The following is an 18693-nucleotide window of genomic DNA, read 5'->3' as shown; positions in this document are numbered from 1 at the left end:
ATCTGGTGGTTTATAGTATACATTAGGTTTTAAGGTAATGATGTTGTAAAATACAAATTGCTTATTATTAGATTCCTTAACTTTATATTGTTTTCCTTCCACCTCTTGGAAGTTTGACAAATTGCAAATGATTTTGATCAGAGAAAATGTATTTTTTAGAAGATAAAATCAGTATTTACTAAATGTTTACTATTATACTATCACTGATAGGGTTTTACTGTATTTCAAAAATATAGCCCAGTGTTGTGAATTTTTGAGAAATTGTGATTTCATTAAATTAGAGTTTGATAATCAAAACAGAAATTCAAAGTCTGTCACTTGAGGGCCACTTTAATATGCACATATTTTTGTGCATGCTATTATGTGCATAATTCTATATAACTCATTCATTCATAACCATACTCAACACACTGTTATTCTGTGGTTAATAATCAAATTTAACTGAAACATATTTTTTAAATCCTATTTTATTTTTCTTCAAAATATTTTAAAAATACTTCCTAGAAATTTTCTACTTTAGCAAATGTATACCAAGGCTCCCAGGAAGCATTTTAAAATTTCATAGTTATGCATGGGATTGGATAAACTCACATCTCTATTAGATGTTTTTTTCTGTTATTAGTAAGCTCATCTCTTTAGTTCAGATCAGTGTTGTAGCACCCTTGTTCTTGGTTTCCATTACACATATAGTATTGTACAAGGAAAAGCATCTTCCTTTTTCTAAGGGGATAGGTAGGTTAAAACTAATCAGTGGGTTTATTTAGAATGATAGGGACTTTTCCTCTCAATCTTAATTTTGTTTTTGTTTCAAGTGTACAGCTTAGTGGTTACACAATCATATACTTTACATACATAGTGTTCCACTTGATATTTACAGTACCCCAACTTAGAATAGTAGACATTTTTAAATGGAATTTCAGTTTGGAATTTGTAGGGATCACAAACCTCAATGTAATGGTCATCACTGATAAAGAGATTCTTCTTTCAACAGTTAATTTTGGTGCAGCTATATTCTGTTTGAAGGTTTTTGGTAGTTGTATACATTTCCTTAAACCACTTCTTTTGTAATTATTGGTTTATTACTGAGGCTGTGAAACCATACTTACAATTTTAACCTCTGGTTTGATTTCCAGAGGGGAAGTATAAATATACTGCCTTTAACATATAAAAACTTTTACATTATATTTTAGTCAAAACAAAAATAAATTTCTTATTTTACCACATTGCCCAATTAACATCCTTAAATTTCAGTAACTTATTAATGCTGCACGATGCTTTTGCGGACATTATAGTTTGGAACTCAATTTTGAGAAAATTTTATTCAAAATATCTTAACACATGTGACTTTTGAGATAGAACATATTTTTTTATTATAGTTAAACCTGTACATCTTTCTGTACTCACCTTTTAGACTAAGACTTGTAAACGCACAAGGACTGGGCATAGGGTTTGCATTTTTATGACCTTAATTGATAAACTTTATTTAATATACGTCATAGAAAAAGAGACAAAACCCACAAAATGAACCCACAAAATGTCCCAATTTAAAAGAGAGTTAAATTAAAAATTCTTTTCAACTAACTTTATACTTTTGTAACATTTATTTTATAATCCTTAATTGTCAACAATTGTCATATCTTTTGACCTTTATGGAAGTTATCTTAGTAGAATATGATAAAAATTATTAATTAAGATAGTGACCCATGAAAAAATATCTTATATTTTGTCATAAAACTATGTTTCCTGATTGTACATCAGAAAATCACTGAGCAATGAATGAAATACTAAGAATTACATTAAAGTATTATAAAGTTATCTGTAAAACTTATTGAAACTACTTTGGTTTTTCATATGATATTGTCACAGATCAAATATATTCATCATTTTTAAGAAATAAACAACATTAGATTTAAATTTACATAAATTTAAAATAAAAATGGTGGGGCATTTATTCATGTAAGATAAATAGAATAATGTCTTCTATGTATATATATTTCCCATGTTTTCTGTTTTTCACTGTAATCTATATCTTTAACTCTGATTGAATAAGAACCTATCTTGGAAAGTGTATCAAAACTTGATTTTAAAATTTTAGCTGATAATCAAACGTCAGCTGAAGAAATCAAGATTTCTTCAGTTTTTTCGTTATTTTTTTTAAATTAAATTTATTGAGGCTAGTGAATTAATTAAGCAAAGTAGCAGAGTACAAAATTAATATTCAGAAATCAGTGGCATTTTTATATGCCAATAATAAACTCTCAGAAAGAGAAACTAAGAAAACAATCCCATTTACTATTGAAGCAACAAAAAAATAAAGTACCTAAGAATAAATTTAACCAAGGAGGTAAAAGACCTGTACTCAGCAAACTATAGAATATTGAAGAAAGAAATTGAGCAAGATACAAATAGATGAAAACATATACCATATCCATGGATTGGAAAAATTAACATAATTAAAATGTCCATACTACACAAAGCAATCTATAGATTTAATGCAATTCCTATTAAGATACCAATACCATATTTCACAGATCTAGAACAAACATTCCAAAAATTTATATGAAACCAAAGGAGACCCAGAATAGCCTCAGCAATCTTGAAAAAACAAAGTTGGAAGTGTCACAATACCGAATATCAAACTACACTACAAGGCCCTTGTAATGAAAACAGCATAGAGCTGGCACAAGAAGAGGTATATAGATCAGTGGAACACAACAGGGAGCCCAGAAATAAACAAACACCTTTATGGTCAGGTGTGAAGTGGTACCTCATTGTCATTTTAATTTGCATCTCTCTGATGGTTAGTGATGTTGATCATTTTTTCACATGTCTCTTGGCCATCTGTATGTCCTCTTTAGAGAAGTGTCTATTCTGGTCCTTTGCTTATTTTTCAATTGGATTGTTTGTCTTCTTTTTGTTGAGTTGTATAGATTCTTTATATATATATATATTGGAAAGTAACCCTTTATCAGATGTATCATTGGCAAATATGTTTTCCCATACAGTTTTCATTTTGTTGATAGTTTCTTATGCTGTACAGAAGCTTTTTAGTTTGATGTAGTCTCATTTGTTTATTTTTTCCTTTGTTTTCCTTGCCCTAGGAGATATATCAGCAAGAATATTGTTACAAGATATGTCTGATATTTTACTGCCTATGTTTTCTTTAAGGATTTTTATGGTTTCAGGACTTACATTTAAATCTTTTATCCATTTTGAGTTTATTTTTTAAAATTTATCTTTATTGTTGAAAGCATTACAGATGTCCCCTTTTTTCTCCCCATTGATTCTCTCCATCTCGCATCCACCCCCCAGGCCTTCTCCACACTATTGTCTGTATCCATGAATTATGCATATATGCATATAAGTTCTATGATAATCTCTCCTCACCCACTCTCCCACCCCCATCTTCCCTCTGAGATTGGACAGTCTATTCCATGATTCTTTGTCTCTGGATCTATTTTGTTCATCAGTTTATTTTGTTCATTAGTTTTCACATATGAGTAAGATCATGTGATACCTGTCTTTCTCTGACTGGCTTATTTAATTTAGCATAATACACTCCAGTTCCATCCATGCTGTCCCAAAGGGTAAGAGATCTTTCTGTTTTATAGCTTCGTAGTATTCCATGGTGTAAATGTACCACAGCTTTTTTATCCAATCATCTACTGATGGGCACTTGGGCTGTTTCAAGATCTTAGCTATTGTAAATTGCACTAATGTGAACATAGGGGTGCATACATCCTTTCTGATTGGTGTTTCAGGTTTCTTAAGGTATATTCCTAGAAGTGAGATCACTGGGTCAAATGACAGTTCCATAATTTAATTTTTTGAGGAAACTGCCCTCTTTTCCATAGTGGTTGCACCAGTCTGCATTCCCACCAGCAGTGTACTAGGGTTCCTTTTTCTATACATCCTCTCCAGCACTTGTTTATTGATTTATTGATGGTAATCTTTCTGGCAGTTGTGAGGTGGTATCTCACTGTCATTTTAATTTGCATCTTTTTGATAATTAGTGATGTTGAGTATTTTTTCATATGTCTCTTGGAGGTAGGGACAGGGTGAAGGGGTCAATGGTGGGGGAAAAGTATGCATCTGTAATACTTTCAACAATAAAGATAAACATAAACAAATATAAATAATAAATAAATAAATAAATAAATAAATAAATAAATAAATAAATAAATTTTCTGTAAACTTCAACACAGTTTTGTAGTATTGAGCTCTCATATATCATATAATTTTTATTTTAAAAAGAACAGTTACTGCTATTCCTTTACTTACTGGATGTCTGTGTGTGTGTGTGGGGGGGGGTGTAGAATAAATCTTGAAATTTTCCTGAAAATAAATTTTGACAGAATAAGAAAATAAATGATGCTCATGAATTGCTTGACATCAGAGAGGTTTGCATCTCACCTTTCCATCTTGCTGAAAACATGGACAATAATGAAGAGTCAGAAATCATCTCAGAGGGCATGATACTTTCTTCTAAAATAGAATCAGAAACATTTGGGCAACTGGGGATGAGTTCCTCTTCCTCTTAAATTAAATCAGGAAAGCATGGGGCAGAGGTAAGGCCCTTTTGACATCTTGAAGTATAACCCATGGGGTCAGTTCCACTGAGTAGGCTTTGGATTATGATAATAACTCTGACTATAAATGACCTCACCTAGAGATTTCTCTGATTCAGTGGGCAAGAGATACTCCCCTCTGGCCTGACCTGGTATTCTGTGTCCTGACCTTTTCTCTCTTTAATTATTCCTTATTCCAGATGCATGTTACAACTATCCTATGTCCCTCATTTCTTACCTCCGACAAAGAAGAATATGCATTTGAGTTAACTTCTAGGTTGTAAAAAAAATTTTTTTTCCTAAGATTCCCAATCCTTCATTTCCACTGGGAATAAAATGTTGTTTTGGTCTATTAGAAATATGCAGGGGAAATAAAACTCAGGTTTGTTCCTGCTCCCATGCCGTCATCAAGCAAACCCCCTGCACCCCGTGGAGATCTGACTAAGTATTGGACTACATTCTACCTCTCAATAACCAGATCATTGAGAAATGTGGTACTTCCATTCATAAATATGAACAATGTTTTAGTGACTGACAATAATATATATATACAAAATCCACAAGATTTGTTTGTCCATCCGTGATGGTGTTAATGACTTCCAGTTAGCAAGGCCTTGATTAGAATGAGCCATCTCCGATTAGTTATTGTCTGTCTGAAACTCCATTTGCCCCATAGAACAAAGGATTTGGGTTATTCTTATAAATATTATTGATTTTCAGGGCAATGTGATCCATGGACAAATGTGTCATTGACTTAACTTCTCTTAAGAAAATTTGCCACCGCCTTTACCATGACATTCATTTAATCAATATTCAAGGGCCCTGACACACAAGAAATGGCCTTCCCATATGATATAGAAACTGAAATCCTGCTTTGGGGGGAAAAAACCCACAAGATTTCTCGGCTTTGAGGATTAAGTTCAACTGAAATTCTTCGAGAACGTTTAACAATTCAGAGAACAGAACCAATCAGAGTGAGAACCACTCAGCAACTCTGAGGCTTAAAAGATAAAATTACTTCATAGGACCTTAGATTTTGTAACATTATCTCCTCCCAGTTATCTTATGTACTGATCACCTTTACTTGAAATTTTTGACACACTAGACCAGAAACATATTGAATTTTACCTTCCTGATATTAATATGCAATCACTTAGTTTTGCAAGAGTGTTTATTAGTGAAAGATCATATTTTCCATTTTTGATGACTCATTTTCAGACATGGTTTGACATAATCATGAAATCTATTTAAATATACAGTTAATGCATATTTACATTTGCACACTTGAAACCTATGTAAATTTATTAACCAATGTCTCTCCAATTAATTTATAAAAAAATTAAAAATTCACTATTACCTTACCTTTTTTTAACAATAGTTCAGATACAGTATGCAGCTACATAAAATGCTTTTGGATTTTTTCCTAGAAATTTTTTCAAGAATATTTTTATAAAGAAAATTTTAAGACAATCTTCCATGAAAAATAAAACATTTTATATTATTACAAAAGAATGATAGTGAATTCCCTTTTGAGAATTGAGCTTATCTCAATTTATGCATAGAAATAATGGCACTCTTTATATTTTAAATGGTGTTTCTTTGCTTTCTTTATTCACTAAATATTAGGGAACATAGAAGCAACCTTTTCGTCAGTGACTCAATGGTGATCAAGAAACACAGATTTTTGTTCTATTTTTGCTTTTTTGAGGTAATGATTTCCTGATGATTATCTCATGCCTGAGAGCTCTCCACAGTACAAGAGTTCTTGCCAGTATCAATAAGGTCTGCCTTTTGAGAGGTAACCGTAGTTAAAACTATTGAACTCAAGGTCAAGAGACTTGGTTAGCAAACTAGCTGCAATAACCTAGCTGCAAGACCATGAGCAATTCATCTAACCTTACTGAGTCTCAGTGTTCTTTACATAAAAGGGGAAGAAAGGCTGAATAATATCTGAAGTCCCTTCTAGTACTAATATTCAGTAATTCGGTATACTGTATTCTTGTTTTCTTATGAACCCAGCTCATCTAACTTGAGCACAAGGGATTAGCTGCTAAAAAGAGCTGATTAACAACAATTAGGAGTGACATTTCATTTGTTTTGCATGTCTTTTCAATTAAAAGCAGCTAGTGATTAAAATTACATGCTTGAAAATATTTTCTTAAGTGGAAATATTTTCAGTTAAAATGTAAAACAAAAATCTCTGGGATCAAGTCCAATTTGTATTTTAAACATTTGTCTAGTATTAAAGAGTATGTCTATGTTATAAGGCATGCTTAGTCTTTGCAAGTCTTAGCAACTGCAGAGAAAGACACAGGAGAGAGCAAGCAAGCGGCAAATGGAACAAGTGAGAGAGAAAATGCCGAATTATTATACATACTAGTAAAAGTGAGTGGTTTCCTCGTAGGAAGTTAGAACTAGTCAAATTAGGTCTTATTTATATATCTCATATTCAGTCATTTGTTTCAGATTTTCCTTTTTTTCTGAATGTAAAAATCTGGCTTTTTAAAACTAAGTGAAGACTAGACTGAAAAAATGGAAACCTAATGCATGGGTATGTTTAAATATCCATCTGTTCTCACTGATATAATCACTCTGATATTTTCAATTAAATCTATTTTTTTGTTCCAGCTCATAACATTATGAATTAAAGTTAACACTTTAAGACATTTCAATCTGAGCACTTTTTCCAAATAATGTAATCAAGTTGCTTAATTATTTCCCTAAATAGAGGACACAGAATAGTGCCCATGAAACATGGCCAGCAAAATGGTAATAGATGGGTTGCCTTTTTTTTATTGATTTGAGAGAGAGCAACATAGATTGAGAGTGAAACATCTATTGGGTGCCTCCTCACATGGCCCTGACCTTTCAGTACACTGGACAATGTTCAAACTAACTGTGCCACACAGTCCAGGGCTAGGTTGCCTTTTTGGTTTTGAAGGTTTCCTGTGCAGTAGCTTTTTAGTATGATGTAGTCCCATTTGTTTATTTTTGTTTGTTTCCCTTGCTTGAGGGGGCCTGTCCAAAAAGATATTACTGAGGCTGATGTCAGATAGTATACTTCCTATGTTTTCTTCTGAGAGTTGTGTGGTTTTAAGCCTTACATTTAAGTCTTTAACCTATCTTGAATTTATTTTTGTACATGATGTAAAAGAGTGGTCCAGTTTCTTTCTTTTCTTTTCTTTTCTTTTCTTTTCTTTTCTTTTCTTTTCTTTTCTTTTCTTTTCTTTTCTTTTCTTTTCTTTTCTTTTCTTTTCTTTTCTTTTTTTTCTTTTTTTCTTTTTTTTTTTTTTCTTCATGGATCTGTCCAGGTTTCCCAACACCACTTGCTGAAGAGACTGTCATTACTCCAGTGTATGTTTTTACCTCCTTTGTCATAGATTAGTTGACCATGTTATATGAGGGGTTATTTCTGGGCTCTCCATTCTGTTTCATTGATTTTTGTGTCTCTTTTTGTGCAAGTACCATACTGTTTTGATTATTATAGCTTTTAAGTTCAGGGAGCTTGATACCTCCAACTTGGTTCTTCTTTCTCAAGATTGCATTGTCTATTTGGGGTCTTTTGTGGTTCCATATAAATTTTAGAATTATTTTTTCTAGTTCTGAGAGGAGTAATATTTCTCGTTCTGATAGGAATTGCATTGAATCTTAAATCGGTTTATGTAGCATGATCATTTTAACAATATTAATCCTTTCTATCTATGAGCATGGTGTATCGTTCCATTTATTTGTGTCCTCTTCAATTTCTTTCTTCAATGTCTTAGAGTTTTCAGAGTAAAGGTCTTTTACCTTCTTGCTTAAGCTTATTCTTAGTCATTTTATTCTTTTGGATGCAATTGTGAATGGGGTTGTTTGCTTCATTTATCCTGCTGATTGTTCATTATTAGTGCATATGAATGCGACAGATTTCTATATATTAATTTTGTTTCCTGCTACTTCACTGAATTTTTTATTCTATTAATTTTTGGTGGAATCTTTAGGTTTTTCTGTATATAGAATCATGTAATCTGCAATAGTGACATTTTACTTCTATCTTTTCTATTTAGATGCCTTTTATTTATTCTTTGTGTGTGTGTGTGTGTGTGTGTGTGTGCACATGTGTGTTGAATAATAGTGGTAAAAATGGATGGTTTTGTCTTCTTCCTGATCTTAGAGGAAAAGCTTTCAGCTTTTCACCATTGAATATGGTGTTAGCTGTGGACTAGTCATATATGGCCTTTATCAAGTTGAAGTAAGATCCTTCTATACCTACTTTGTTGAGAGTTTTTCTTTTTATCATGGATGGATTTTGAATTTCGTCAAATGCTTTCTCTGCACCTACTGAGGTAATCATATGATTTTTATCCTTGGTTTTGTTGATGTGATTAAAAAATAATAGTATTTATCATATATCATAAAAAAAATCCTGAAGGCAGGACTACACTTTAAGATAGAATCTAGTCCAAAACTGTTAATCATTTTCACAAAACTTCATACGTGCCTACTCTTTTGTCCAAGAGGAAAAACAACTTTCCTTGTGTTGAAATCTGATAAAATAGAGAAAATAATGCAATGGAAGAAATTACTTTCTTGGGACCAATGCTAAAAAAACAAAGAAAGACCCTGATACAAATATCACTGTTATACTAAATAGGCTTTGCTAAATCATAATGGATAAAATAAACATGTGTGATATCTTAAACCCTGTGCATGACTTTGCCAAAATTAACATCACTAATATTAATATTTTAATGTAAGTTTGTTTATTTCAAAAAGAGTTAGTGTTTTCTTAGACACAGGGTCTCCTTTACCTTATATAACTTTAAAGTAAGGAGGGTTTCAGTGACTTCAAGGTTATTGCCAAATGTATGACTAATAACTCAGGTTATTTTTAAATTTATTTATCTTTATTGTTGAAAGTACTACAGATGTTCCTCTTTTTCCCCTCCCCCATTAACCCTCTCCACCCTACACCCAACTCCCCAGGCCTTCACCACAGTGTTGTCTGTGTCCATGGGTTATGCATATATGCATGTAAGTTCTTAGGTTAATCTCTCCCCAGCCCCACCCCCCCGACTTTCTTCTGAGATTTGTCAGGTCATTTTATATGTATTCCATTCTTTATTGTATTTCCTTTGAAAATGCTACAAATGAATGCTGAAATAAATCTTCTAGAAATAGTTTATAGAATCTAAATGATACCAAGATATTGAATATTTGAAAAACAGTTGTTATTCTCTCCAGTAGTTCTAGGCAGCCTATATTAAAGAAGAAACTTTTAATGGAATGGAAGTAATTAATTATAGTACCCATTATATTTAAATTCATTTTCCTACTGTTTTCTAAAATAACCACATCTCTGTGGTTTTATCCATTTAAAACTATGTTCTTGCATTTTTCCAACCCCAAAATGTATCAGTAACAGTAAGAACAAAATAAAAAATAAAAAAAATAATTAGTTTGGTTCCTGAAAATCAAGTAGTTGTAAAGCTCAGAAATAATTTTTTTAGTCTTTACCCCAATATTCCTCGATCTACAGAATAAACAGCTTTTATTTCATTGGTTTTAACATCCAATCTCTTTGGAACTATTTTTAGTCCTTACTGGCACTGCATGTGTTTTCTGGGCAACTGTACCAGATTTATAGCTCTGGAAGTGCTGTGTTATTTATTACCTTCCAGTAAGCAATGAAGTGATGTCTTGCACATGCATATGTCAAAAACGTTAAAGTTTGGTACAATGGATCAATTGATTCTTTCCCAGAACAATAGACAAAATATAGCTTTTAATTTGGCAGCACATATATTTATTCATTTTTTTAAAGCTAAATACTTCTCTAGGAATTTTCATATCCAACAGCAACTTTATCTTCTTTGATTTTACAAATCCTTACAAAAATTTAAAGTCTCAGATGAGCTTAACATTTTGCTTATTTCAGCAATTTTTCTCCTGGGTTTGCAAACTCAAAACTTATTTTTGTATTTAGAAAGAAATATCATTCACAAAGTAAATTAAGTCTTTTGTGTTACATAAGATTATTAGAAAGTCCATAAATTTTCCTTAACCTGAACTGGACTGGGCAATTTTGTATACACAGCATTAATGTATTTTAAGATGTCAGAATCCAAAATAAACAAAAAATACGTTGCATCCAATTTATATTCTATGCTGTTTTCTTCCCTGAGTTTTTGTTTTGTCTTTTTATTGTTTGTGTATATGGCGGTTTGACAGATGTGGGGGTTTGTATTTTATAAGTAATGTGCTGGCCACTTAACCACACTTAGCACTTGTCATCATTTTCTCTGAAAATAAAGGTTTAAAACTAGGTTGTAAAGTTTTACCAGAGATGGACACTTTATCTTATTACATCCCTAACAGAAAAAATGTATTTTTATAAATAATTCTGACTTTTTTTTCTAGACAGTTTTATTAAAATAAAAGAAAACAACCTAAGTCAACAATTGTAGCATATTTTTATTCCCACACAGACTGAGAATTAAAAATGAGAACAATCAAACTCTATCCTTTCTCCTTTTGTCTTTTGAAATAGGAATTATTCTTTTTAATTCATGAATTTTTCATCTTACAAATGATTATTGAATGTGTTTATATATGAAGATGCTGTGTCTTTAGGGATTATAAATATAAACAAAGTTTGATGCCACGTTACAGTATACTCTCATATCCATCAGTGTATTAAGGCTTAAGTAAATTACCTAGTGACATATAGGTGTGATACCTAGTGCTCTCACCAAATGACCATTTGGGAGAGATATCCAAGGATTTTCTCAAGTAGAGTTTGTCTCTCTAAACAAGGGAGAGTAATTTTAAGTAGATTTGAAATTGAAGATATTACTGGTCAATTATTAGTGTATAGGACATGTTTATGTTAGCAAGGTGATGAATTAAGGAGCCACAGATCTTTATTTCTCTTTTTCAATTTCCCCAGTATTCTCATGTCATGGTCTAACATATGGGAGAGGGCTTCAGTTTTTTTTATTGCTTGTGTGGGTGTGAATGTCAGGTGAACTAACTGCCATGGGGTAGAACTAATGTTGGATCTGTGTGTTAAGTCATCCTTTATTCCTGAAGGGGACAAGACAGAGAAACAGCCTTGGAATACTCCTCAATAATAATGGTTATAAGCTCATATTGGCACTATACTTTGGCATCAAACTTAGATATCTAACCAAACTTCTTTGAAAATTACATCTTACATGTGGGCAACTCCTCTAAAAATTCCTTGGACAATATGAAATTTAAATTTGTAAACCAGCAAGTCATCTGTAAAGTTTGAAATATCTGGGAAGGATATGCATGCAATCACCTAACTGAGCATAATTTTTTAAATTCAAAATGTGTTTATTGGGTGGTTTCCCACTCATTTTGACTCAGGGTACTTATAGTGCCTCTTCCTTCTGAAGGAACATCTTTCTGTCAACTTTGCTTTTCCTCTTGTAAGCTGATAGAGGACAGTGTAGCAGCCAACTCACAATACTACTTATTGTGAAGGGCTAAGAATGGTGGTGATTTTATAGAATCTTGGGCCTTTCACATCTGTAAAGTAAGAACTGGGGCTCTGCACCAGGAGCTTCTTCTTGTATTTCTCTCCCCCTCTTCTTGAAAGGGATGAAGGAGATCCTTAGCCAGAGGCATATTCTCATGGGGAGATCGTCACCACTGGAAAAGGTGAACATAATTTTTTGTTAAAGAAAAATATGATGTCTAACAGTAATACAGATCAGTAGAACGTTGTGTAATAATAGAGATATTTTATATCTGCACTAACTCAGTAGCCACTACCCACATATAGCTATGAGAACTTTGAATGTGGTTAGTGAGTTTGAGGAAGTTTTTAGATTTTACTTACTTTTAATTTATTAAAATTTAAATACTGTGACTAATTGCTATTGTATTGGACAGAGCAGTTATAGAAGACAGAAGAGCGATAGGGACATTATCCATTATCTGATATTTTTAATCTCATTAACACCTTGAAAATTTGAAAATCTATTTTTTAAGATTACTGTCCCTTCACATAAAATAATTAAAAGGCAGTAAGCATGCTGTGCATAGATTTTTCAACTGACATAAACTTGCCTTCATTGGTTTGGGAAAGCAAAGGTCAATTCAAAATCCAGGCAAATATCCAAGATTGAAATCTAAATATACAAACACAAAATACCCAAACATAAATACATAAAATTAAAAATTAAAACTAGCATATTCTTTTTCCAAGATGTAGTATAGTTATAAATTAGACAATTGGGCCTGAAAATCAAGAACTTAAGAGAATTTTCTTGTTCTTTTTAAAATATATCATATATGCTAGTTTCCACTTATATAACCTGTGAAAATACTTTATAATCTCCATTTATAGCTCTTTTTAAAAATATAATTATCTTATTTAATATAAATATGTTAATATCAATACCATCATTAAATACTTAGATTATGATTGTTTTTCTCTCATCTTAGCTAGAATTTAATTCCCATTACATTAGTAAAATGTGTTTACACACCACCATATCCCCAATGCTTAAAATAATGCTGTGACCATAGTTGCCACTTAATATTGGTATGCCAAGAAGTAACATGGATTTTTATAAATTCAATTTAGAAGCTATTTTTTCTACCCATACATGAGACATTCTAGATCCGAACCTTTCTAAAATCCTTTTGAAATGTTATTACAAGAATAAAATGATCATTAATCACTAATTTATTTAGACCAAATTATAATAGTAAATACTGTATTTATCTATATTTCATATCATTATTATAAAATTCTTTAAAAAATACACAGTTGAAGAATAGGTTTCAGTTTGTTGATTTTCACACTCATAAGTAACTATGACATAGCAAATATTTCCCTTGCTATATACTTTATTCAAAGAAAAGGCAGATTTTTTATTGACTTATATGAATAAAATAGTAATAGAATGTTTATTTCAGCTGTGTAAAATAAGAACAAGGTAACAAATACACATGAATTACTTCATATGATCTCCTTAGCTGACTAAAGAGTACTGTCAAAGGTATTTTTTAGTCAGCTAAGGAGATCACTATTTATCTGTGCAGGGCATATCTTATTTTAATTCAGAGGGGATTTCTAAAATTTTTAATTTTATTTTGATAAATTGGAATTTATCAACATTAAGGTATTTGACTATTTAAAAGACTTGTTATGGGTGTGGGATCCTTTTTGTACTTATAAGCAGTAGCACTTAAAAGACTGCATGCATACTAATTATTTTACAATTTTATATTGTTTGAACCTCCTTGGGTGGTTCAACCATCAAAAGCTGTTCAAACATTGCCATAATCTGACTTCATGTCAATGAAGATAATATAGGTGCTGTTTCCAATTTGACATTTTGACATGAGACTTCATTCCACTGTACTTACTCATTTTAAAAAGTTAATTAAATAACGTGTTTTTAATCTCCAAGAAAATTTTAACAGCTGTTCTTATAGGAAAAAAATGAGGAGATTCTGTGTGTTTTACACTAGGTTATATTCTTATCAGAATTTCCTTTTCTCACTTCAGCAAAGGTTTTCGTTATATTCATTAGATGTGATATATGTGCTACTGTCTTGGACAAATATTTTACACTTGATTGTTACTTATGGTCATAAGTCACCTGTGTAACTGAAATCTACAGTAAAATATTTGTTATGTGCAGTAACCATGGTTAATTCACTTATAACTTCATTCACCATGTGAAACTTAGTGGCAATTCTTTTTAAATATTCTATATACTCCTCTCTTTTTGAAACTTTAATAGTTTACATAAATGAGTTCCATTCATTATCATAAAATGCTACAGTCTTAAAAACCCTCAGAACATTTTCTAGCAGAACTCTTTCATTTAAAAAATGCCTAGAGATGTTAAACGATTTGCTTGTGGTCATGATAGTTATAGGCAGAGTTAGGACTTAGAACACATTTTCTGGCATCTATTTGTAAACTAATTCTATATCACATGGCTTTGAGAAGTTGAAAATTCAAAATGTGTTTGAATTTTAATTTTAATTCAAAATGTGTTTATTGGGTGGTTCCCTACTCATTTTGACTCAGGATACTTTTAGTGCCTCTTCCTTCATTACATAATAATGTAAGTTAAATGTTTCATTCTGTATTTTCCAGGGTCAAAATATATTTGGGCTCGATGTCATTGAAACGCCAGAAGGAGAAAAGATGCCACAACTGATTGTTCAAAAGGAGTTAGATAGGGAAGAGAAGGATACGTATGTAATGAAAGTAAAGGTTGAAGATGGTGGCTTTCCTCAAAGATCTAGTACTGCTATTTTGCAAGTAAGTATTGCTGATACAAATGATAACCATCCAGTCTTCACTGAGAATGAAATTGAAGTCAGTATACCAGAAAATGCTCCTGTAGGTACTTCAGTGACACAGCTCCATGCCACAGATGCTGACATAGGTGAAAATGCCAAAATTCACTTCTATTTCAGCAATCTAGTTTCCAACATCGCCAAAAGGCTATTTCACCTCAACTCCACTACTGGACTTATCACAATCAAAGAACCACTGGATAGGGAGGAATCACCAAACCACAAGCTACTGGTTATGGCAAGTGATGGTGGGTTGATACCAGCAAGAGCAATGGTGCTAGTAAATGTAACAGATGTCAATGATAATGTTCCATCAATTGATATAAGGTACATTATCAATCCAACCAATGGCACTGTGGTTCTTTCAGAAAATGCTTCACTCAACACCAAAATTGCTCTCATAACTGTAACGGATAAAGATGCTGACCATAATGGTAGGGTGACATGTTTCACAGATCATGATGTTCCTTTCAGATTAAGGCCAGTGTTCAGTAATCAGTTCCTCCTGGAGACTGCTGCATTTCTTGACTATGAGTCCACCAAAGAATATGCCATTAAAATACTGGCCACGGACGCTGGCAAACCTCCATTGAATCAGTCATCCATGCTCATTATCAAAATAAAAGATGAAAATGACAATGCTCCGGTTTTTACACAGCCTTTCATAAGTATTTCTGTTCCTGAGAATAACTCTCCTGGCTCCCAGTTGACAAAAATAAGTGCGACCGATGCAGACACTGGACATAATGCTGAGATCAGTTACCTGCTAGATGATGATGCTCCACCTGAATTCAACCTGGATCCGCGTACAGGCATTCTGACTGCAATGAAGAAACTGGATAGAGAAATAGAGGAAAAATATTACTTCACAGTTCTGGCAAAAGATAATGGGATTCCACCCTTAATAAGCAATGTGTCAGTCTTCGTGACGGTTCTTGATCAAAATGACAACAGTCCAATGTTCACTCACAATGAGTACAATTTCTATGTCCCAGAAAACCTTCCAAGACATGGCACAGTAGGACTAATCACTGTGACTGATCCCGATTATGGAGAAAATTCTGCAGTCACTCTCTCCATTTTAGATGTGAATGATGATTTCACCATTGATCCACAGACCGGTGTCATTCGACCGAATATTTCATTTGATAGAGAAAAACAAGAGTCTTATACTTTCTTTGTAAAGGCTGAGGATGGTGGTAGGGTATCACGTTCTTCAACTGCCAAAGTGACCATAAATGTGGTTGATGTCAATGACAACAAACCAGTTTTTCTTGTCCCTTCCTCCAACTACTCCTATGAATTGGTTCCACCATCCACTGATCCAGGCACAGTGGTTTTCACAGTAGTTGCTGTTGACAATGACACTGGCATGAATGCAGAGCTTCGTTACAGCATTGTAGGAGGAAACACAAGAGGTCTGTTTATAATTGACCAAACAACAGGCAACATTACAATGAAGGAGAAATGTGTTGTTGCAGACCTTGGTTTACACAGACTGGTAGTCAAAGCTAATGACTTAGGGCAACCTGATTCTCTCTTCAATGTTGTAAGAGTTAATCTATTTGTGAATGAGTCAGTGACCAATGCTACTCTGATTCGTGAACTGGTACGCAGGAACAGTGAAACATCAGTAACCCAAAATATTGAGACAGTTGATGCATCCTCCCCAAGCAGTGACTATGTCAAGATCATGGTTGCCATTGTTGCTGGCACCATAACTGTCATCCTTGTTATGCTCATCACTGCTGTAGTAAGATGTCGCCAACCACCACACCTTAAGGCTGCTCAAAAAAACAAGCAGAATTCTGAATGGGTTACTCCAAACCCAGAAAACCGGCAGATGATAATGATGACAAAAAAGAAGAAGAAGAAGCATGCCCCTAAGAATTTACTGCTTAACTTTGTCACTATTGAGGAAACTAAGGCAGATGATGTTGACAATGATGGAAACAATGTCACACTAGACCTTCCCATTGAGCTGGAAGAGCAAACCATGGGCAAGTACAACTGGGGCACTACACCTACTACTTTCAAGCCTGACAGCCCTGATTTGGCCCGCCACTACAAATCTGCCTCTCCGCAGCCTGCTTTCCAGATCCAGCCGGAAACTCCCCTGAACTCAAAACACCACATCATCCAGGAGCTGCCTCTTGATAATACCTTTGTGGCCTGTGATTCCATCTCCAAGTGTTCCTCCAGCAGTTCTGATCCCTACAGTGTTTCTGAGTGCAGCTATCCAGTGACAACGTTCAAGACCCCTGTGTCTGTACACGCCAGGCCGGTAGGTATTCCCAGTTTCTAACTAACCTTTCCAACTTTATTTTTTAAATTATTTTAAGTTAAGGTAGAACTTTACAGTATCTGTTAACTCAACAAAGGACCAAAACAATCATACTCTTCAGAAGTATCTAAATAGATATATGGATTCCTTTTAAGTTTGGTAGAAAATGGAATAACTCTTGATTGTAGGAAAACTTGGTCAGAACTGTGATTATAATAGGGCCAAGGTTGTCTGTAGATGACAGTATGACACATCTTGCTATAGAATATACTGAAAAAATTCTAAAATAAAGGGGCCCTGATACTGTCCTCAGTACCATTGTGTGCATGAGCATCAGAACAGTTGGGGCTAGATTATTTTAGAATCTGATAAGCAGGTGTTAATGGCTTTGAGAATCCCAACTTTACTTGGAGAAATGTGTGTCTGCTCAAGAGGTTCAAATAACATTAAGACATCTTCCCTACCCTCCATGCCCCCAAACGCACACAATGAAAACAATATCACTTTCAGATTAAGTACTCACCATCATTCTGATTCATAAAATCTATATTCGCAGAATGTAACAAGAATGGGATTAGAAAAATGAAGTCTTGGTACTCACTCTCATCTTCAAGCCAGAGAATGAAATATTTATAAGATCTCTATTTTAGATATTCATTTTAGTATTTGCATACTTTTTTTGAGGTATTGAGAGCTCTTCAAGATACATTCTTGAAAGATAATGACTTTTGGAAAATGAGATATGTTTACTTTCTCTAATGGATGTGAAGAAAAATAAGGGCATAGTAAGACCCAAGAAACCTGTGTACAATAATTTAAAACCCAAAATAAATTTATGAAAAGAGTTTACACAGTGCTTTTTATCTGTATCCCATGGATAAGAAAAATGAATAAAAACCTGTTTAGAAATTCATAAGTATATTAAATGATTTAAATATGGTTAATTTCTTAATAAAGTCAAGTGATGAAATTTATCTACTTTTATTTTTCTCAAAGTCATGCCACAGCTTGACTTTATTATTTTGTCTTTGTTACTGTTAAAAAGGTCCTCATCTCAGTTTCAGTGAATGAAAGCTTTTGAAACCTATTCAGGGTTAATAAAATGGTAGTGATATAAAAGTGAGTATAGGTGTCCTCTCAACAAGATTAGAAATACTAAACAAGTCTATCAGGATTCAAAATAACAATGAAAATAATCTACCATATTTTAAGAAATTGTTTTAAGAATTGTGGTCATTCAAGTACATGCATAGTTTAATTATAACATAACATTAATCTTTCTCTCTTAAGCACACAGTGAAGGTAAGATACTAATTAAAATGTGTGTGCATGTTTGTTACTATAGTTCAAATGGTAAAATAGGACCTTTAGTCTCTTTGTAGAAAGTTTCTGTTATGCCTTGAATTAGTTTACAGGGCAGTGGTTATTTCTCCAATACTAATGAGCCCCATGTTTTCCTCCTTCAGAGGATCGTAGATGGATGACAAACATAATAGATGCCTAACA

General features: G+C 33.0%; 1 protein-coding gene across 1 annotated transcript in view; it reads left to right on the top strand.

Moving 5' to 3' along the window:
- Positions 1 to 18693, top strand: part of PCDH11X (protocadherin 11 X-linked) — a 675478-nt gene that overhangs the window by 74167 nt on the left and 582618 nt on the right. The window contains exon 3 of the mRNA XM_087813444.1: positions 14698 to 17187. Coding sequence (XP_087669570.1) covers positions 14698 to 17187 — 2490 coding nt within the window. The remainder of the gene's footprint in view (positions 1 to 14697; positions 17188 to 18693) is intronic.

The sequence above is a fragment of the Miniopterus natalensis genome, chromosome X (genome assembly GCF_054644295.1).
Source record: "Miniopterus natalensis isolate mMinNat1 chromosome X, mMinNat1.hap1, whole genome shotgun sequence".
Taxonomy (NCBI): domain Eukaryota; kingdom Metazoa; phylum Chordata; class Mammalia; order Chiroptera; family Miniopteridae; genus Miniopterus; species Miniopterus natalensis.
Note: the sequence above shows the minus strand (reverse complement) of the source record. Positions and strands in the feature narration are given on the sequence as shown.